This window comes from Astatotilapia calliptera, chromosome 1, assembly GCF_964374335.1.
Source record: "Astatotilapia calliptera chromosome 1, fAstCal68.1, whole genome shotgun sequence".
NCBI classification, from domain to species: Eukaryota; Metazoa; Chordata; class Actinopteri; order Cichliformes; family Cichlidae; genus Astatotilapia; species Astatotilapia calliptera.
The window spans coordinates 1,649,395-1,672,283 of NC_137422.1; the positions used below are offsets into that span (position 1 = coordinate 1,649,395).

General features: G+C 39.7%; 2 protein-coding genes across 3 annotated transcripts in view; both read right to left on the minus strand.

Annotated features, from left to right (window-relative positions):
- Nucleotides 1–175: 175 nt before the first annotated feature.
- On the minus strand, nucleotides 176–11,972 carry stard5 (StAR related lipid transfer domain containing 5). Of its 2 annotated transcripts, XM_026186577.2 has the most exons (6): nucleotides 11,494–11,972; nucleotides 8,741–8,790; nucleotides 6,931–7,063; nucleotides 3,529–3,646; nucleotides 773–866; nucleotides 176–687 (listed from the first exon to the last, which is right to left on the minus strand). In XM_026186577.2, the coding sequence occupies exons 1-6, from the start codon at nucleotides 11,581–11,583 to the stop codon at nucleotides 537–539; spliced, it is 636 nt and encodes a 211-aa protein (XP_026042362.1). In that variant the 5' UTR covers nucleotides 11,584–11,972; the 3' UTR covers nucleotides 176–536. The 2 variants fall into 2 exon arrangements, with proteins under 2 accessions (XP_026042362.1, XP_080154765.1); XM_080298639.1 differs by lacking the exons at nucleotides 8,741–8,790; nucleotides 11,494–11,972 and having other exon boundaries at nucleotides 6,931–7,397.
- Nucleotides 11,973–12,287: 315 nt separating this feature from the next.
- Nucleotides 12,288–22,889, minus strand: part of tmc3 (transmembrane channel like 3) — a 40,650-nt gene continuing 30,048 nt past the window's right edge. The window contains exons 17-22 of the mRNA XM_026186713.2: nucleotides 20,856–20,966; nucleotides 19,697–19,822; nucleotides 19,444–19,522; nucleotides 17,665–17,707; nucleotides 15,053–15,326; nucleotides 12,288–13,508 (exon numbers count right to left, since the gene is read on the minus strand). Of these exons, the coding sequence (XP_026042498.1) occupies nucleotides 12,506–13,508; nucleotides 15,053–15,326; nucleotides 17,665–17,707; nucleotides 19,444–19,522; nucleotides 19,697–19,822; nucleotides 20,856–20,966 (1,636 nt within the window). The 3' untranslated portion in view covers nucleotides 12,288–12,505. The remainder of the gene's footprint in view (nucleotides 13,509–15,052; nucleotides 15,327–17,664; nucleotides 17,708–19,443; nucleotides 19,523–19,696; nucleotides 19,823–20,855; nucleotides 20,967–22,889) is intronic.

Sequence of the window (22,889 nt, forward strand, 5' to 3'; positions counted from 1 at the left end):
GGATTGCGTTCTAATTACTGATGGATTTCAGTTGCAGTCATGACTTTCTTCACGTGTTTAACCTCTGCCCCTTTTTGTTATTATAAATAACTTTATGAACCTCTATGGTTTGATTTCTTTGCATGTGTGGATTAACTGGGTTGTTACACACATAGTAAAAATTTAAGGGTCAATAGGAACTTTAGAAATATATTTACTTGAAACATCGGTGATGTGTTTCATACTTCTTTTACCAGCTGTAAATGTGAGGTATGAAGTTAAAACCAATAAACGATATCAGCATACGTTGACTAAGAGCCGTGCAATGTGCATGTTTACTATACACGCAAGTAAGAAGAGGAAATGTCTAATGCCACACTATTCTCATAAAAAAGGAATGTTTTTCATGCTTTTAACACGTGTACAAATACGTCTATGTTCATGTGATCATCTGATAATCTGAGCTTGTTCGTTACTGTTGACTTAGACTGTTAAAAATGGCATGAACATCTGAACTACTCGTGAGCAGCCCTCAGGCAGGAATTGAACTCTTTGTGTCAAAAGTCCTTGAGTGATTTAACAGACTTGGCCAGGTTGCTGTAGAACTCCGCCATGCTGGAGGGGAAGAATGAGTCAACCACAGAGCGAGGGAGGTAGCCTCCTAGGTCAGTTTGGAAAAAAGTCAGCACCTGGGTTTTGTTGGGCTCTCTGGAAAAAACAAGGGGGAAAAAGAGAGAAACTTTTAACACACACACAAACACACACAAATGAAATGCATTGTTTAGTTACTCACCCTGAGACGGGGACACAGATGCAACCACAGGGATGGTTGAATCCTCTCACGTAGCCAGACTGGGGAGCGCAGCTCGGGTGAATTGTATTGGTAGCTTTTTGATATCACACAAAAGATACAAGCACATAACCATATGAGTCTATTTATACCGGTCCATGTGAGAATAAATCAAAGATTCATAACGTTTTTGAGAATATTAGATTGTAACAATGTAAACGTGCACTTTAACCTCATCACAATAAAAATGCTATTGCATGTCTCACGCATATGAACAGTAACCAGCATATTTTGCATCAGTATGTTGCATTGTAGTTCCTAACGCTCCACTGATCACTGAAACTGATGGCGTCTTCAGAACAGGCAAATGCTTCTGATAATATAGTGATTTTACCTCAGTTATTTTCTTCTATACCTTTCTCTGACGAATGTCCTATTCATTTATTTATTATGTCTGTTTTTGACCAGGACATGTCCTTCAACGCACATATTAAACAAATATGTAAGACTGCTTTCTTCCATTTGTGCAACATCTCTAAAATTAGAAATATCCTGTCTCAGAGTGACGCTGAAAAACTAGTTCATGCATTTATTACTTCCAGGCTGGACGACTGTAATTCATTATTATCAGGAAGTCCTAAAAACTCCCTGAAAAGCCTTCAGCTAATCCAAAATGCTGCAGCAAGAGTCCTGACAGGGACTAGAAAAAGAGAGCAGATTTCTCCTGTTTTGGCTTCCTGTTAAATCCAGGATTCAAAATCCTGCTCCTCACATACAAGGTCTTAAATAATCAGGCCCCATCTTATCTTAATGACCTTGTAGCACCATATAACCCCATCGCTGTCCCTGTCATGTGCTTCCTGTTTTTTGATAGTTCTGTTCTGTGCTCAGCTTCTGTCCCAGTCTCGTCTGCCTGATTATTTCCAGCTGTGTTTCCCTCCAGTCTCCCATTCCCTGATTTCTCTGTTGTGCATTTTAGTCCTCTGTCTGCGCCTGCTCGTTGTCGCGTCGTACCCTCAATATGCTGTTTTTCCTTCTGTGCTCCTTGTAGTTTCTAGCTCTGGTTTCCAGTGTCTTAGTGTATATATTTACGTTGGTATTTCTAGTTCCCTGTTTTCAGGTTGTTTTCTGTATGAAGAGTTTTACAGCCAAAATAAAGCTGCCTTCTTCAGTTCTCTCCTTCAATGTCCGTGAGTCCTGCATTTGGTCCAATCTCCTGCCTGCCACACAGCGATTCACGACAAAAACCGAATTGACTTTATGGCCAGGGAGTAGGTCAGCTGCTTTAATCATCCAGTTACAGCCAGTATTTTCAACTCCACTGTTATCATGTCTTTTACAATAAAGTCGACATTTGTGATATCACTGTCAGGGAGAAAGTGTCCCAGACTGTTCATGCGCTGCATTGTGCAGGTAAAAGTCAACTGTGCATTGCACATGGACAGCACTGCTTAAAATAATAAAAAATGATTCATAAAGTTAGTTGTCTTTGCGTATACCACTCTGCTTCTTTGTCATACATCTTTACATCACCAAGTGTCGTCGTCTTTAGAACTTGGGCTGTCTGTCAGAGTGCTGTCGTACTGCTCTCACTTTACGAGCGTACTGGTGTATACGGCTGCAGCAGCCCAAACGGCACACACACTGCTCCTGGCTGCTCCTCCTAAGGCTGTTTTATGCTCACCGTGTTGCTTGTGTCACATGGCGATTTTCTCATCACATCCTGCGTTGCAAGACATCATTTTTGTGGCACGTCGGCCGGTCTTGCACCATTTATTTATTTATTTTTTTGCAGCCTGGTGCGTTGAAGAGAAGTGTACGATCATGCAGGTTTTTTTAACCACCGTTTTCAGAGATACACTGACACACAGAGGAAGATGTTGCAACCATTTACAAATTTGAGTTTGTGGAAGGAACTTTGCAAAAAGCAACCACTTGACAAAGTCCTGGCTTCTGGTTTTGACTTCTTCTCGACTTTATCAGCAAGTATGATGCAATATTATCTGAGTGGCGATACCTATCATTTAGGAGAAAACTGCAGCGTCTTCTTGTGCCTTATCGGCGGGTATAAATGACTGCATCTGTGTGATGACTGTGGGGCGGCGAGCGAAGCAACCACTGCAGAGGGTATATGGGCACCTTAAAGGCCACAGTATACTCGCTGTAATGGTCGCGTTGCCCTCTGCCGAAACCTCATTTCACAGACACTTGTATTTATACCCACCATTACGCTGCAGAAAGCTGCTGCGGTATATAACAATATAGGTATAACCATAAGTGTCGCTACTCAGACAGTATCACCACATAAGCTTTGATATGTTGTTATGGCCGAGGCTCGGGCCTCCATCTGTGTATCTGTACGTCTCTGAGCTTCTTTGCTAAAATGTAACTAAAATGGTGCAAAAAACCCTTCACGATCAATCACTCGTTTCTTCAACCCAGCTTACAAAAACTGAGAGGTGGACGACATGTTGAGTGGCACCGTAAACTGTGTGCCTCAAACTAACCTGACTTGGCTCTGACTCTAACCACATGATTGGGTCAGCACGGTGCTGAAGCAGCCAACGCTGTTCGTTTCTGTGCAAGTTTACAGGCGATCAGATAATTATTTCTCCCACGATTTATCCCAATCATCATAACATCTCAAAGAGCCATGGAAGTAAAAACGGTGCTTAAGTGCGCATCACAATCAACCTTAGAGAGTAAAAAAAGACAGAAGTACAAGAAGAGTGAGAGACAAACGTTGAGTCATTACGCACCATTTGAAGAAATGCTGCCATCTTCGTATTGCTTAATTAAAATAACATCTACAAAGTCTCGTGGTGCTATGATGCCCATAGCTGCAGAGGGCGTGACTGTTCGGCAGATCGAGATGTCCTGCACAAGAGTGGACGACAAGGGGACGTACTCAATAAAGCTTAACAAAGAACAAATATGATCCACATTTTGATATCAGTTCATCCAGAAAGTATTCGCAGTGTTTATCATGTTTATCATGGTTCAACCTTATTCCAAAATGAATTAAAGTATTTTTTACCCCTAACCTCCACACACAACATCCTATAATGACAAAGTCAAAAAGTTTGCTTGAAATTATTGCAAATTTACTCAACCCTCTGTTTGCCAACCCTGCTCCATCTGAGATGTTAAGTCTAATTGTTGAATGTTGCCATTGTGTTTCTTAAATTTGTACAGTCTTAGTTCAAGCAGTAGGATCAAAGCTTTGATCCTGACCACCTCTCCAACCACTCTGTGCTGGGGGAGGTTTTATTGTAGATACATCCTATCTGAAAGATCTGTTTCTTTTGATGTAAACTTCCTGGGTTTACGACCCTTTGGTCAGCAGGAGGTCTCACGCACACACACACACACACTCTTACACAAGTCCACACATATACATAAAATGCTTTGTCTTAGAACCAAGGGGGCGTGGCTTTGTTCTGACGTGTTTTGTGTGAACTGTCTCCCAATAAAAGGTAGCAGGAGGTGGTCAGATCTGGGGGTCACTTTCGTGGTGGACACAGACGAGGCCTCCCTTGTGCAAATAATCGATCGATCGACTGTCTTGTTTTCTTCATGATGAATAAGTCTCTAGAATTAGCGGGACTTGTGGAAACACAGACCCAACATGAACATTTGCCAGTGTTCCTATGCTCAAGCATTCCTCTCAGTCACACCAGTTATCAGTAGCTCTCCTCTAAATCCGTGCACCTGGTAACCAACTGGATTAGGATACAGTGGTCTGGAAAAGTAGGCCCCGAATAGAGCAACCTGTAAGAAGCAGTTAACTATGAGTAAAATCACATACACCTTTGGATTCTGTGTTTGATTCTGTCATTTTTGACTAAAATGAAAGATGATTCACTAATAGCAAACTGACACACAGATAAACTCTGTATCACCTGTAGACATTAAGCACTTTTACCCTCTCTCAGATGTAATGAGAGGTAAACCAGGAGCACTTCAATATCTTTCAGTCCCACCTGTCTCTTGACGGTTGACCAGGTGATGAGCGTGCCATGTTTCCTCCAGATATGACATTTAGCATTCAGACCAAAGAGTTAAATCTTTGTTTCATCGTATCAGAGAATCTTGTTTCTCTAATCCGAGTCTTTCAGGTGCCTTTTGGCAAACTCCAGCTGTCATATGCCTTTTACAAACAAGTGGCTTTCATTCTCTCTCCACATAGCAATGCTGGAGAGTGAGTGGACTGTCACCTCCTTGACTAAGGATCAGATTGCTCTAGGAAGATAACTGGTGGTCCCAAAGTTCTTCCATGTACAGATGATGAAGATCACTGTGCTCACTGGGACTTTCAATGCTGCAGATTTCTTCCTGTACGCTTCTCCAGATCTGTGCCTTCATACAATCCTGTCTTGAAGGTCTACAGACAATTCCTTGGATTTTATGACTCGGTTTGTGCTCTGACATAGACTGCCAGAGGATCTTAGATAGATGTGTTCGTTTCCAAATCACGTCCAATTAACTGAACATGTCACAGGTGGAGATCTAAAAAATGATCAGTGGGAACAGGATGCACCCGAGCTCAGTTGTACCTGTCACGGCAAAGACTGTTAAGTTACTTTTGTTTTTCTATTTTTAATAAACTTGCAAGAATTTCAAGCCAACATTTTTATTTTATTTTCTTTTACATTTCATCATTATGGGGTGTTGTGTGTAGAACTCTGAGGTGAAAAATACATTTAACCCATTGTGGAGTGCGGCTGTAATGTGAGCAAATGTGGAACAAGTGAAGCGCATAAGCACTTAAAACTGCACCAGGCAAGAATTTCATTTTAAAATAAAGTAAGTGACTTTTCCTAATTGGTCCAATTTATCAGTTTTCATTAACAGACAAACACGTAACCATGGCAAGAGATGTGAGAAGTGCTTTCATTCATACTACTTATTAATAGATGCTGGTTAATATAAGATTTCCAAATAGTTTTGAGGAAAGCAAAAACAAAACAAAACACAAAAAACTGATGCAGCTTTAAATAAAATTAAAAATTGAATGACTTGATGGAACTTTAAAGAATGTGAGGGGAAAACTACAGTGGGGCAAAAAATGATTTGATCCCAACTGCATTTATAAGTTTATTCACAAAGAAATGAACAGTTCCTAATTTTTCTGGTGGTTTCATTTTAATGAAGAGAGAGACAGAATAGTTACTCAGAAATGCAGAGAAACAACACATTACATAAAAGTTGGAAACTGATCTGCTTGTTATTGAGGGGAAAAAGTATTTGATCCAAGCAAACACGACTTTGTAGTGAAACTCTTCCTGGTTGCCAGGTTTGCATGCATCTCAGGACGGGCTTTGGCCCACTCCTCTAGAAACTCTCTAAATTTGAAGTTTCAACTCGTTCCAGACTTTCTATATGAAAACGGGTCTGGAGACTGGCTGAGCCAATCTATGACCAAGTGCGTTTTGTGTTAAGTCGCTCCTTTATTGCCATTGCAGTATGTTTTGGATCACCGTCATTCTGGATGACTCATTTTATGGTACACAGACCTGTCCATTGGCCCCTCAATACAGTCAAACTGTCCTGTACCCTTAGCAGAAAAACAGTCCCAAAGCATAATGCGAACAATGCTGTTCTTGATGTCATGGTCCCCTAATCTGTCTTAATCATTAACAAGTTTCTCCCATGTAGCTGTGAACTGGTCCAGCACCTTTCTCATGATTTACCCATGAGGCAAGATCTTGCATGGACTCCCGACTAAGAGAGACTTGTTGTCATTTTATATTTCTTCCATTTCCAAATATTTGCACCAACAGGTGTCATTTTCATCGATCTCATTTCATCAACACGTTGAGATCAGTAGTATGTTGTTGGATGACTAATCTGTGGGAGACTGAATTCTGATTGATCAAATACTTATCTCAGTGAAATTCAAAGGCATGCAAATCAATTTATAACCTTTATGTGATGTGTTTTTCTGGATTTTTGGTTGATATTCAGTCTCTTGTTATTAAAGAAAACTACTGTAAATTGAAAAAAAAAACAAAAAACATTTGTTTTTGTGCAAACTTCAGCTTGGGATCAAATAAGTATTTCCCCCAGTGTACATGAAAACTCTATGGTTAAATAAATAATAATAATGAAAATAATCACAAAACATTGTTTGAACAGAAAGGAGACAAAAAATAACACACCTCTGTAATTTGTTCCAGAACCTCAAACCTTTTGACATTGTTGTCCCATTTGACTCTGAGTCCATTGGGCACCGGTTTAAGACATTCCCACACTTTTTCAGGAGTGCCGTTGACAATCCCGTCACCCTTATAACTGCCAGTGTAATCAGATAATGGCACATAGTGAGGAGAGAAGATTATGAAGGCAGGACTACCACACTGTTGTATAAGAAAACAATTTGACCTACGCACACAGATAACAGAAGCAAAACATTCTGTTAGAAATGCCACTTGCAAAAACATTCGCATGCAGGTGATGCACTGAGCATTATTAAAGCTCTGCATTTAAGTATGTAAAGTGGACTCACTAGCTTTTCTGAAAACTGCAATGGCTCCAAACTGATTCCTTTAAATAGGAGCTATGAAATGATCAATTTAAAAAACAGATATCTAATTAGAGAGCAGCCCATTTTTACCCTCAGTGTCTTTCCTGAGTGCAGTTTTTCCTCCCACTGTAACCAGTTTCTGGCTTAAAGAGGATTATTGGATCATTTTGTAGGGTCTTTACTTTATGTTGTAAAGAACATTGAAACAACTGTTGTTGTACACTTGTGCTACACGAATAAAAGAACTCAGCATAATAATACACTCTGATTTATGCAATGCAGTTCAGCTATATGCCAATTTTTAGGTTCATATCGTCATCAGACATTAGGATAAGTAATAATGATCTGCTGTAACTTTACAAGCTTTCATTATGAGGCCAGTGTAATGAAATAATTTATATTCTACACATATTTAAGCTCCTAAGACCCAAACTCTTTCATTTCGTTTTTCATTTCTCTTTGGGACCTGATGAATGTAAAAACAAAGAATTAGATGTTTTGGCTTTTTTTAATATTTGTTTCTGAGAAAGATGAGATCCACATATGAGGACATTCGCTTTAAATTTCAAAAGAACAGTGGTAGTTTTATGTCCTCGTGCGTGGATATCAGGCCCCAGAGCAAAACTTTGTATTTTGGCCTAGACAACCCAAACTGTGATGTCCACATATGTGCACGCCAGGTCCTAGCTCTGCCCTCAAAAACAGACACAGATGTAAAACTTGTCTATGTAGCTGGACTTAAGAAATAAACGTGCTTTAAAAACTTGAATCACTTAACGCCATCTTGTGGCAGAACAGAATGTGACATCATTGGGTTTGTTGGCTGGTTGCAGTCAACAGACTTGCACTGGTTTCTGTTAGCTAACTAGTAACATAACTGATAACTTGGTGGAAAATAAGAACACTAAAACTAAAAATCAGTCCCAGAGGGTCACTTTTGTGCTGCCCCTGGCAGTAACAAGGAGTTAGTTTTATCTTAAGAAACTGAGTATATGCTGTCCACTATCTGTGTCTCTTAACCAGTAAATGGGTTCCTTATCGTTTGGCCAGCTGCACTGAAAAGGGAATTTCCACCATGAACTGGTAGATTCCCCTTGATACCTGCACTTTAAAGTCAAGAACACACACTACTCTATTTTTTTTATCTGAGTTAAACTAGAAGTTGAATAAAATCCTCCACAGATAAATGTATGATTACAATTACTGATGAACAGAAGTGCAAAAAACCAATATTCCAGGAACCCCAACAAGCACAAACGTTTTTCTGAGGCATTTCTGCTTTGACATGTTTAAGAAGTCACTATTATCCTTAATGCCTGTTTTTATTCTTGCACCTGCACAGCAATGTTTTCTCCAGAAAAGCACTAATCTGTATATTTGATGCGTGCTTAATACTTCAGGAAACCAATAGTGCAAAAGAAGTGAAAAAAGGACAGATTCCTCACAGATTCCCCGGGAACTCAGACGAGGGTCGCCACGACACAATGACATCGTTCTGCCAAAGAAAACGGAACAATAACTGTGAACAGCATTTGGTTATACTGGACCGTGTCAGGTCTGTTGAAAACCTATGCAGAGAAATTTGCATGAAAAGAGTTACACATGTATATGACACACAAGTGTGTAAGATTTACAAATGTGCACAGTGATTTGTGTGTGACCTTTGGGTACACACAAATGTGTGCTTCAATTCACATACAAAAAAAAACAATTTTACAAATGTGTCCATCCAAACTTGATGCACACATTTAAAATAAACAGCGATCATCTGTGTGCAACTTTTTTAATTGGAGTTGCACAAATCGAATCATTTTTCTTTTTAAAAGCTTCTTGTGCATACATGTGTCTAAAATACATGAGATCCACAAATGTATGTTATGTTCAAGTCCCATAGGAAAACTGTGACATCTGGGCTTCCACTCTGTTCCCGTTTCATTTTCTAAATAAACAGACCAGTTCATCAACCCTCTATTAGAAAACATAGATTTACAAGTTACAAACCCCACAAATACATTAACCTCTAAAGGTTAATGTTCTTCAGTCAGCGCGTAGCTGCAGATGGGGGAACACTACGGTTGAATATCCCTGTGGCTCATCCTCTGAACTAGGTATATGCAAACGAATCTCTGTATATTTGAATATGGATAAACCAGGTAGTGTGGAACACTTTGATGTTGATCCTACTCTTCTTGGATAACAGCAGGCTAACACTGATATCAGCTTAATAACTAATGATGAAGTTTGTCATCTGAATTCATCACTAAGTTAAACGTTTTCTGCTCTCAGCTAGCATCAGCTTAAATAAACCCTGCAGATGATGATGAATTTCTACCAGTAGACTTACCCACCAGAGACTGCTAGCAATCTGCCAGGTCTCTCCTAGCAGAGAGATTTACCTCAGTGTTACAAATGCATACATGTAAGATTTACGCATGATAAATGGACTGGTTCTTATGTAGCATGTTTTCTCTTTTTTTCTATATTTAACAACTTTCTATCTAACATTCACGCACATTCACACATCGATGTGCATCAGAGAATTTGGGGTTAGCATCTTGTCCAAGGATATTTGGCATGCACCTTGGAGCAGCCAGGTATCGAACTGCCAAGCTTTCGATTAACAGATGACCTGCTCCTGACCTATAGTCATGTACTGTACAGTGTACAGTGATTTCTGTCTAACTTTTGAGGACTCACAAATTCCAATCCACATACAAATACAAAGCAATTTGACAGATGTGTAAATCCAAACCTGAATTGTGATCATTTAACCTCAATTTTTAACTTTTATACAAATGTCTAAAAATAGAAGTAACAACTCACTTACAAAACCTTAAATGGATGTGCATGAATCGCCTGCTACTAGGAAACCATGACATCTGGACTTCCTCTGTATTCCTGTTTTTTTCTTTTGAATTTTTGTTAAATAAAGTAGAATGTCACCGCCTGCCAGAAAACAGAATTCATTTTGATTCGGCAGGCTCCTAACTGAGAGATGTGACCTGGAAGTATCTGTGTGGCAGCCTTAACAAGAGCTGTTCCAATTCTCCAAATAATAAAGAAAGGAGTTTCAATGCTTCCATTAGCAGAGGGTACACTGGACCATCCTTTATGAAAAGGTGGGAGAGAACAGTGTCCCATAATTCATTGCAACAGACATAATAAACAATTGCTCAGATCACGGAAGTCATAGCATAAATTCCTGATATATTTAGAGTTTTTAACAACAGTTTGTTAAAGTCACAGCTGAACTCTGAACATCACGTTGGTGGAATAAAAACTGCTTGTTGAGTTGTTTCTCCATCAGCTGAAGATTATGATTTACATTCACTGATAAAAATGTGCTTAACGTTCTGTATAATCAGTGTTCATTGGTGACGCACTTTAATGTAGTTTTAGTCTTAGGATTTATTTTTTACTTCAGTACAAGTCAGCTGGGATCAGTGATGGATGGAGGGGATTTTACTGCAGTTACAGAAACTCTTAGCAGGGAGGAGGAAAGAAGTTCCACTAAATGACAAAAGAAAAATATGAGAAAATAAGATTGATCTCATTTTATAGATATGGGACAGATTTACTATGTGAGGCAAATTACTGTCATGTCGCAATTGCAGGATGATCTAACAATGCACTGTAACTTCTGTACAGAGATGCAGGTAGTTCACTTCAGTGAAAACCAGCATTGTGACGGGAGAATGTGAATTAGAGACTCAAAAATTCAATGCAAACTAAATTGCGTCTCTGAGAACAGCGAGGCAATTCAGATAAATGAGGCTGAAGGAGAATCGATATAAGAAATAAAATTCACAGAGTACTGTGCAAAGGGTTCAGAGGATTGGGACTCAGTACAGATTTATCCAGAGGAGAGCTGCAGTAGGAACGCTTCCATACTATAAACCTACCTGTGTGAACAGCTGACCTGTACGAGTACGGAAAGTCCGGACTCCGGTACTGACAAACCACCAATATGTATTCTAGTCAGTAGTAAAACACACGTTTTACTTCTCTGTGGTGAATGAGTGGGATGCAAAATGTTATTAGCGAAGCTTTCAAGTTAGAAATCCCAAACTAACGTTTGTGAACTTTGAACTACCGACGCGGGCCACGTCAGTTAACCCACTAGACCAGAGAACAGCATGTATCTGGAAAACGTAGGGAAATAGTGTTGAGCTCATATGAGGATGTAAGAAACATTTACCGATTTCTTGCAGACTTTCCATCCAGACTCATCCTTCCTGTAGCTCATCAAGCAGTCGGCCACTGCTTTCGCTTTATGTTCAAAATCCATTTTTGGGAATAACAATTAATGTTGCTCACCTAATCCAAACGAGACTGATTAAATAGCTGACGGGAAACACAAAACTGAAGTCACGCTGGATCTTAACAATACAAGTCAGGTCCAGCGGCTAAAAGTACCTAACGAAGGCTAGAAACGCAAACCCTGGTCAGGTTAGTGTGGACCACCGCTACAAAGCTAGCGTTAGCCAGAATGAATGAGACGAGCTGCGCAGCGGCCGCATCGCGGAGCAACTATCTTCCATTGGCTTAGGGTGGTGTGACTTTTGTCCCTGCCTGATTCAAAGCATCAAAATTGTAATTTTGCACAATTAATTTCCCCAAAGTACAAACAAAGCACCGGAATCAGTTACTGAGATATCGCGTCATCAAAAACAATAAACTTCCGGTAGCTTTCAAAACAAAACACCTTTAAACCTTATTTAATTACTTTTCATTCATTCATTAAACGTTAACAAATAGATTTCAGTGAACTTTTAGAAAACGTGATTCCAGTATTCCCATGATAAAAAGCCCAGTGGCTTTTAATAAAGTGATATACTTTTGATTTAGGGAGAGCAAGCTCACATCTATCATATTTTGAAGTCCCTCAGTCCTCATAGAAATTTCTCCAGCTTCACACGCACCCGTGAACACCCTCTTCCGGGATACAATTTTATCTATCCATCTATAATAAAAGGCAACCAAATGTAATTATTTAAGTTGTTTATGTTTTTATTGCTGATGTTACACAAGTAGACACATTCTTCTATTGTTCTTTGCACTTCCACAATAGCTAGTGCAATTATTTAACAGCATCAAAAGGATATGGAATCACACAAACACAGAAAGGAAATGACATTTTTGTGTGCTTTCAGTGCAGAGTGTCAGTTAATGCCTAATGCTACATATATTATTTAACAGAAACCAACATTTCAAACATTGGAGCAGACCAGATCATTTGATTCAGTGATTTTTAGATCAAAGCTGGTTTTGGATTTCTTTTTGGCCATTTGTCCTTGCCTGGCTCCAGACTTCAAATAGCGCTCCTTGTTGTGGATAACCTGAATATACTGGTCATTGCTGCTATTCTGCTGGTCACTGCTAGAGGCCAGGGAAGCTGAGTCTGACTCAGTCTGCACATTCTCCAGCTTTTGCTTTGTCTTGGACTTCACATGAGGCTCAACATGTCTGGCCCGAGTTTGAGACAGATACTGTCTTCTCGGGGAATGAATGTGACATCTGGTTTGCAGAAGAAGAGGGTCAACTACTCTCACATTAGCCTGTGACTCAGAGTGTGACTCTTCATCTCCACAGGCTATTTCTCCTACTCCATTCTCCTCTTCATCTACGTCTTGAGCCCCATATCTTCCTTGAGCTGTGTGGTTTTCTTTAGATATAGTTATGTAGGTTTCTAGACGGTCACCAATGTAGAAATGTGCTGGCTGTTGGAGGTTAGACGGTGAGCGGGCCCGATGAGTTTTCCCTAGTGACATCTTTCTCCTGCCTTTCCCTTGGTCTTCCTCCTCATCCTCTTCACTTGGATGTTGCTGTGATGCGTGGGACTGGTAAGGACGTGGTTTACTGTGAGCATTGCGTGGTGTGTAGCGTCTGACATTACGTGGGTACAGTTCCATGATCTCTGTGGGTTCCTCCATGAAATAATGGCGTGGGATCCGTGTGGCTGAGCGCAGCAACTTTTTCCTGGGTTCATGCTCATTGACAATCACATAGCGGGTGGTGTGACCACGGCGTCCTCTATAACTCTGTGCAGTAATGATCCCAGCAGCTTCAACTGGATGAACAGAATGTACAGTCTTCCTGCACAAGGGGTCAGAGTGAATGCTGTCAGAACAGTGAGGTGGAGAATTGTATACCATGTGATGGTAGGACTTGGATCTGCAGGTACCACTAGGACCACCAAGAAAAGGTGGAGGCCTATAATGAAAAAGGACAACAATAACAATCAGCTTTTGTGTTACAGCAGATTACATTTCGTTGTTTTCCATGGATTACAAATGTCAGTGCTCTCCACAGAACACTAGTGTTGTCGAACAGGGGAAAATGATACTGTCTTTACATATCTCTGCCCCCTGATAAAATGCTGATTAAGGATTATTTAGCTGCAAATTGGGGCTGAACGTTTAATCCTTGTTATATCAAAATCAAGAGGCACTTGATTGGCAGCCGTTTGTAGTCAATGATTGACTAAAGCCTGGAACCCATGGACGATCAGTTTGGCAGCATTTCGTCGAATCTGCGTAGTATAACTCGGTTCCCTTTGCCACAATACAAACTTTGTCTCTACCATGTTTGACAGATAATTTAGCATGTTGTGGATCACGAGCTGTTCCTTTTCTCTGCCACACATTTCTCTTCTCGTCATTTTGGTACTAGTTAATCTTGTTCATCTGTCAAACATTTTTTTTTCAGAAATATGTTCACTCTGTTAGATGTTTTCTGGAGAAGTCCTGGCCCTCTTGTTCTGGTGTAACCAGTGGCTTGCACCTTGTTGTAAACCCTCTTTAATTTTGGTGTCTCTTGCCTTGAGAGTGTTCTTGACTTAGCTAGACGTTATGCTTTTGTTTTTCTAAACCATGGAAATCATTTTGTCATTGTTCACTTTCATTGTCTTCCTGTGGCCTTTCAAGTTTCTTGGTGTTGTGAGTGCCTTCATTCTTATTTGATTGTACCAAAGTGTTGATTTGACCACCCCTAAACTTTTGGAGTTCTTTCTAATATTTGTATTTTGTTTTATCGGCCCAGTGATAGTCTCCTGTCTTTGGCCCTCATATTTAAAATACAGTTAAAAGCTTTGAAATAATTTGAAATTCACTACTATGGTGTACAGAGGCAAAACTATAAAAGAATTGTGTCAATGTCCAAATACTTTGGGGCCTGATATATACATATTATTAATAGTATCTCTATATACATGTTAATAAGCTGACTTTAGGGGATGTGGAAGAGGCAGAGACACATACTAGCAGGATGCCATAGTCATGACTTAATGTTTTATGTCTTTGCATGAAAAATTATAGACCTATTTTTTTAGATTATAGTGAAATCTATACAGATTACAGATTTACATAATGGGCAGCATGAGAGAAGTTCACTTCTGAAATGTCATAAGTTAGAAATAACAGTTAATCTTTTAAATATGTATAAAAGAAACTATTTGAATTGCTTGATCATTTTTAATTTACGTTTTTTTCGTTACCAATATTTTAAAGTGGACATCAAAAAGAAACTTTCTCAACAGGCTGTATATGTTTTACCAGGTTTGACCAAGTCTGAGTTCTTCCATTGGCAAACTAGACTGAGACTTTATCAAAACATATCATTAGGCATCGCTCCTGGCTATAATTTCATAGTGAATATATGATACAGGAAATTTATAACACAGTTTCACTATATTCAGCCTTTAAGAGGTCCCCTAAAGTAAACCTGACTGGTTAAAGCAACATGTCAGTGTGTGAGACCTGTTAGGAATGTGCTCCAGCCAATGTTTGGGCAGTACGGTTACTGCTGGACTTCTGATAGATCCGGCCACACCTCCTCTGTTCAGGTCTCCTCTAGATACTGATTTCGTGATGGTGCGGATGCAATTCCCACGATGAACAGGGGATTCAAAGTTTGTGGTGCTGCTATTCTGACAGGGAGATGGGGTGTGGTTAGAGGACTCTTGGCTGGCGATGTTGTTTTCCTCATGATCTGACTTTTTGTCTGCAGCAGCCTCTGGAATCTGTAGTCTCGCTGTAGAAGAGCGATACAGTGGTGTGAAAAAGTGTCTGCCCTTCCTGATTTTGTATGTTTGTCACACTAAAATGTTTCAAATCATCACACAAATTTAAAAATTAGACAAAGATAACACAAGTAAACACAAAATGCAGTTTCTAAATGAAGGTGTTTATTATTAAGGGTAAAAAAATATCCATACCTGTATGGCCCTGTGTGAAAAAGTTAAGCCCTTAACCTAATAATGGGTTGGGCCAGCAGTCAGCTGGGCCTTTATTGATGCCTCGGGACTTGCTGTGATAAATGGAACCATGATTTCTGCAAGTTTTGAAAAGTCCAGCAGCGAGTCCATGGCGTAGAACAGCGGTGTCCAACTCCAGACCTCAAGGGCCGGTGTCCTGCAGGTTTTAGATGTGTCTTTAATCCAACGCAGCTGATTTGAATGGCTAAATTACCTCCTCAACATGTCTTTGGCTGTATCCCAATCCAGGGTCTGCAGCCTTAAAGGCCGCATTTTAAGGCCGATTACGTCACAGCAACGCGACGAAGGCTGTCCCAATTCAAAGGCTGCTCGAAATGCGGCCCTCAAATGCGTCCTTCATTTCACTGAATGTTAAGGATGTGGCGGTGCAGACTTTGTGGCCCAACATATCCCAGACTGCATAGCGCGGCGGTGTGTGTGGATAATTTTGCCAGAAAAAGAGGGCCGGCCGAAGAGTAAACTTTCAAAAGTAAGTACTGAATATTATGTCACTTATTTATGTGCGAGTGTTTAATAACGAAGAACATGAAAACATTACTGTTGGCCACATGTCGGCAAAGTTATGTGACATTAGTGACGTTTGGGCAGGGATAGCTCAGTAGGTAGAGTGGTGGCCCCATGATCGGAAGGTCGGGGGTTCGACTCCACTGAACGGCTACCCTGAGGTACCCCTGAGCAAGGTACCGTCCCTACACACTGCTCCCCGGGCGCTGCACTGGTGGCTGCCCACTACTTCACTGGGTGAATGGGTTAAATGCAGAGGAACTATTTCCTTATGGGGGACTAACACGCACACTTTACTTTGTACTAACTTGGTTTTAAAGCCTTTACTTTAAAATAAACGCCGTTCAATAGCTGAGCTTAATCTCACAGAGAATGTGATGATTCTATGGACATTTAAAGTCAGCACTGAGACAAATTTAGTAATGCCAACATATTAAAAGAACAATATTTGTCTCTCATATATATAACACAGTTATATATACAGTGTCAAAGAAACCTGTCTTTGAGTGAAGATTTAAGGTGACAGGAAATATAAATGATATAAATAAATGCAGCTTGAATCTTTACTGAAGCTCAGTATTTGAAACAGAGTCATTCACTGCTGTGATAACTAATAATGATTAAGATAATAACTATCATATTGGCCATATTATATTTACATTACCAAAGTAAGATGACTTTAGTCTCATGAACAACATGAGCTAATTGTTATTTACTAGCTAATCTTAAAATGACTGTTCAGTACAAAAATGAAGCCCAACAATCATGTTTTACACTCGTGTGGTCTCAGCCTCAGATACTTATCACATCACACAAAGCTCATGTAGAAACAAATGAACAAAATATGTTCTACTCCGTTTCTGTCAAACAAAGCTGTATGAAACGTTTCCCGCTTTTAGTATAACGGTTGATAGGCAACCTGGGCAGCGCGAGGGAGGCTAGACCGTCCCATTTCACAAGCCTCTCACTTCCGGCCTTAGCGGTCTTTGAGTACGTGGCCCTTGAGGACCGTTAAGGCTGCAGACCCTGAATTGGGATACAGCCTTTAAGTTCTCCAGAGGTGATGAACTAATCCTTTGATTCGGGTGTGTTGACCCAGTATGAGATCTAAACCTGCGGGTCCCTGAGGTCTGGAGTTGGACACCCCTGGCTTAGAAAAAAACAAAATGAAGACTTTGGACAGGCCTAGTTAAAGTGCTGACCTGAACATGACTGAGATGCTGTGGCATGACCTTAAAAAGACGGTTCATGTCGAAAACTCTCCAAAGTGTCTGAATTACAACGATTATGCAAAGATGAGGGGGCCAAAATTCCTCCACAGTGCTGTAAAAGACTCGTTGTCAGTTATGGCAAACATGTGATTGCTGCTGAGGGTGGCCCAACTCGTTATTAGGTTTAGGGGGTAATCACTTTTTCACACATTGGATATTTTTCCCCTTAAAAATAAACACCTTTAGAAACTGTATTTTGTGTTTACTTGTGTTTTATTTTTAATATTTTTATTTGTTTTATGATCTGAAACATTTAAGGGTGACAAACATACAAAAAAAGGTCATCAATAAGGGGGCAAACATAGAAGACGAGAGATACCTGCAGCCATCTGGAAGACTTTCTTCTTGTCTTCAGTGCGCTCCTGAGAAGGTTTGAAAAAACACTGACTTCAGACGCACACCATTATACTATCATTATGTAATGGCCAGTTTAAGGCTGCACTATATATACGCAGTGACATGACAAAGTATTTGCTCCCTCCCTTCTTTTGCATATGTGTGAGACTTAAATGTTTTAGGTCAAACAAATTGTAATACTGACAACCTGAGTAAATACAAAACACAAATGCGTACAGACAGTATTTATGTTTACAAAATTAAAAATGATAAACATTTCCACTCCCCCTGTGTGTGGTCTTCATCCTTCTAGCTAAGGCCCTCTAACAGAGACCTGGGAGGTTGACGGGCCTTCACAATATCTTTGTTCCTTCCCAACTGAGGGTACTGCTCCTTGTGGCTGTTTATCTTGTAGTCAAATATCTCGCCAATGATATGTTTACTGCCTGAATTGACACCAAAAAAGCCTGAATGCTGCACACATCAGAATCAGAATCAGAAAGACTTTATTTATCCCCAAGGGGCAATTAAGAGGATACTTAATTATGGATACTAGGGTGCTTGGCACTTTAAAAGGCTAACAGTGTACTTAATGGGACTTTGGAAGACAAAGTCAAAGACAATCACAGAGGTCACCATCAAGTGTGGGCATACCAAGGTGATGCCCACTTCTGGATAGGCCTCAACCCTCTAAAGCAGTTTATCAGTAGGATTGGATAGGAATATATATTTAGGTCTGGAGTGACCATCAGCCATCTCCTGTACAAAGAAATTATGATGTACACCAGGAGATCCACTTCAGCATCTACTGTGAGGACATCGTGATTTTATTCGAACTGGATAAGTTTGGTTGAAAACAGAGGAAAGGTGATGCAGACTATTAAGCCAGAAAGGAGAATAGCAGATACAGTACAAGTGCCTGGGTATCCCACAGGCCAGTGGGAACCATGATAAAGATGCAAAAAGGTCAGGCACAGCCAAATACCTCCAGAAGGTAAGATAGGTGCTGAGAAGGCAGCTAAACAGTAAGAATAGGATCCATGCCATCAGTAGAGATTCTCTACCAGTTATCTGAATAAAAAGCTAGCTAAAAGAGGAGACGAATGCCGCTAATGTGAAGATACAAACATTCCTCATAATGTCCATCCAATCCACATGAAGTCCAGGACCTTGAGGCTCTATGAGCAGTAAAAAGAGCGAGTGAGGATTAGTGACTATCAAAGTCACCATGCAGGATATAGCATAGAACATATGCAAATAGATCAGGCCCATCAAGACAGACAGTGATGCAGAACAGGACCAGGAACCATTATAGATGACCAAGCTTATGCATGGGATGTACCTTTGAAAGGCGGAGGAAGTGGCTGACATGAACAAATCCCACAGTTGCTGGGAAAAGCTGGCTTAAAGGACAGCACAGAGGGATGGTGGTGGTAGATCCACAGGAAGAATCTACTACAGACAACAGGACCCAAGTTAGGGTCTGCAAAAGGTACTTGAGAGACAATCCAGCAGATAGTAGCTTCCAGCAGATCCCAGGCACAACATCAGATGTCTATGTCCAGAAGGACTCAGTTCCAGGAAAGATACCATATGTTTAAAATGCTATCTGGAAAATCATTTGTTCTGTTAAATAGCACTTGGGAAATTTTTGACAAAAACTTTAAATTTCATAGAGGGGCTAATAACTTTGTCCTCATCTGTAAATGCCTTTCTCGCTCTTATTTTTATGTGAAAAAATGCTGAAAGTGATTCAACTTACAGTCTGGAGCTGCATCCTTAGCTGGTTGTTGGTGAATTTGAGGGATCTGGCGATAGACTGGAGATAGTATATCAGCATGCTGAAACACAGTTTAACAATTCATAAGTCATGTAGGATACAGATGTTTGCGTATTTGCATATTGTGAGTGTATGTGTATATGTGTGTGTGAGAGAGAATTAGAGAGAAATTGTGAGTGAGAGAGCGCATGTATACGTGACAGATATATGCAATATGTGTCGTGTGCAGCCTCACAACAGCAGCAGCAGTGCTGGCAGTACGACGACAGGACTGGTGATGTAACTTATTACTTTACTGAACCACACCGGGAAGTCAGTGGCCACTGTCTCAGAGATGATGTCGTAAATCTTCTCTTGACCACTGAAACACAAATTTAAGCATTTTTCTTTGTCTGAACACTGAAACACAACCACACAAGAAGGGGAAAAACAAAAGAGCTGCTAACTTCCACATCGATGGAAGCAAAAATAATGCTGAATAAAATATATACAGCTGCATGACAACATATATTGCCATCCAGTTGACAACTTCAGGGAAGGCTTTGCTTATTTCAGCAAGACAGTCCAGAACATTCTGCATCCATTTCAATAGTATAGCTCCAAAAGGGACAACAATGGGCATCGCTTTCAAACTGCAGCAACTCGTTCCAACAAGGAGACACAACACAGAAGGAAATGGAGATGTTTCCTACTGTTTTAATGTGTATCTGGCAATGGAGTTTAATCAACATTTCATATGAATTGAATGATATTTTTCAATTTCAGTTATTTAACATGATCTTTCTGAAGTATTTAAATATAGTCTTTAAATGGTATGAAAATTACTACATTTAGATTTTATTTAAATACCCTACCAGCCTTTTTGGAAACAGGATTTGACTTTGTATACAAACTATGATGCTACGCTCGTAAATTAAAATATGTCCCGTTTCAAAACACACATAAATATGTATTGTGCAGGCTGAGGATGGAAGACACCAAAATTGGGAATTCTCTAAAATATGCATATATCCCTCATTGGTACATGTGGTAAAACATCCACTTCTGTCTTACATTCTCAGCACAGTAAATAAAAAAGGGAATCTGTTCATTAAAAACAAGAAACAGTCAGAGGCTTGCTTCCCTGAGCAGTATTTACTTTAGGGAAATAGTATTGTATTTTGCCTGCATTATCACTTTGACCTTTAGGTCAATTTATTGACCTTTGGGAGAGGTCAGAGGTGAAACGTGACACGATATTCAAAATCTTTATACAGTGCGTTCTACTGTATATGTTGACACCAAAATTCCAAGAGTCATAGTTTCCATAAAGTCTTTTGTCAGTTTCTCACCAATAAATTGTTAAGTTGACCTTGAAGGTCTCGATGGATGTAAGATAAATTTTAATTCCTTACCTGAAAGGTCCGCAGTGTTGTGATGGTCTGTATCTCACTATAGCAAAGATGGTGGGCAGCATACACAAAAACAGCATGAAAAGCAGCATAGCCAGGTAGAAGTTGTTTGACCTAAAAAAGCAACGTGAGAACATGGATGTGTTGATATGATTCATTTTTACATTACTGTCTTTCCTTCATGCTCCTGAGCAGTTCAGTAGAAAATTACAATTCATGTGAATCAACTTAGCAGAAGTATCCCAGAGTATATCTGCAAATATGCTCTAAACAGTTTGTCATCTTCAAAAGGTGAACATTTTTTTCTTTGTTTTTTCTGTGTATCTGACCACATATCTGTAACATCTAACTGAAAATTGACAAAGTAACTAGATTAAGTGTTGTGACTATTCTACTTGCCAAAATACACTGCTCAATAAATAAATAAACTAAGGAAGATTTTTCATCAAAGTATAGCATCGAGTCACTTGAACTTCTGGGATCTTAATCTGATCAGCTAAGTAGCAGTAGGCGTTATTACAGGAGAGCTGACAGGGCTGTAAAAGGTCCCGACCTATCAGCAGAGCTAGAATCTGTTCCTTTGTGCAACGAGTAACAGGATAAGCACTGTTCCCTTTTTGAGCAATAAAGATCATAGAAAAAAATATTCTGACAAATCTTGAACGAATGGTGAATCATGAGTGGCTGCTAAGTCCAAATAATACTCAGGCAGTGTTTACTCATGACAGGATCATTTCTTAAAACACACCAAATAGTGTGTGGTGCTTAAATCTAACTAGCAAGTGAGACTGTCTACATTTTTTCATGTCTTGACTTTGACTGGCCTCTCTAAAGTCTTCTTTTTTATAGTCATTCAGAGGTGGACTTGCTGGTGTATTTTGGATCATTGTCCAACTGCAGAACTGAAGTGTGCTTCAGCTGGCGGTCAAAAAGAGATGGCCAGATATTCTCCTGCAGGAAGTTTGGTAGACAGCAGAATTCATGTATGTTTGGATTTGTTCCCCCTTAATAATAAACACCTTCATTCAGAAGCTGCATTTTGTGTTTACTTGTGTTATCTTTGTCTAATATTTAAATTTGTTTGATGATCTGAAAAATTTAAATGTGACAGATACAAAATATAGTGTCGCGAAATCAATCAATGCAGAGCAGTGTCACAAACCACGGAGGCCCCAGAAAAGTGCAATCAAACGATGAGTTTATTAACAGCCCGGAGAAAACATCAACATATGTCTTCTGACCAAAATACATGTTGTGGATATTTATAAAGCAGTGGGGTACACGCCCCCCATTGCGTCAATGACAGATTAAAATAGGTTCCAGACATTAGTCACAGTTAATCGTACATCTTTAATAGCTATAAGCAGACATAGAACTTCTCTTTTCTATAACACCTTCCATACAAGGTAATAAACTTCAAGCCCTCAGGGTCTCTGAGGCTAATTATTGACTCTGATCGTCTGTTACCAAGTAGAGTAAAATATAGTAAGACACCAAATGAGTTAAGGCCTCAGGCCGGACACATTCCTAGATTATATGTATTATATGTACTGTAAGCATGCATTGCAGCTATCCTTCTATGTTCTAGTTTCCCTCAGCATGGATCACCTGGACAGTCACGCCAGTGAAGCTTAAGACCCTTAATGAACCGAACATCAACTCAAAATAAGCACAGATATGCAATGTGTGTAAAATACTTCTAACCGTACTTGTAATAAAAGTTAACATAATGGAAGGATCCTCAAATGGACATCTTCAATAAACAGCTGTAATGCAGTATCAATACTGTGAGAAATATTATTAGATGAAATAATGCTGTAAAGAATGTTATTAATGCAGGTATAATGATGCAGATTATATGGCAGCAATAAAAGAATTTCTGTATCTCCACAATAGGAAATCAGGAAGTGGACAAAAACGTTTTCACACCACTGTATTTTCCTTTTACACAGTGAACTGTCGATGCTATCGATATGCACATGTGTCTTGTGTGATTTTCCACCACATCTGGGAGTGGCTGATAAGGACTGAAAGAGG

Coding starts and splice junctions, on each gene's coding strand:
- stard5 (XM_080298639.1), bottom strand. CDS start 7,254: ATGCAGAGCTTTAATAATGCTCAGTGCATCACCTGCATGCGAATGTTT. Junction 867..3,528: donor TGGCAGCATTTCTTCAAATG/GTGCGTAATGAC, acceptor GATATCAAAAAG/CTACCAATACAATTCACCCG. Junction 688..772: donor ATCTGTGTCCCCGTCTCAGG/GTGAGTAACTAA, acceptor TGTTTTTTCCAG/AGAGCCCAACAAAACCCAGG.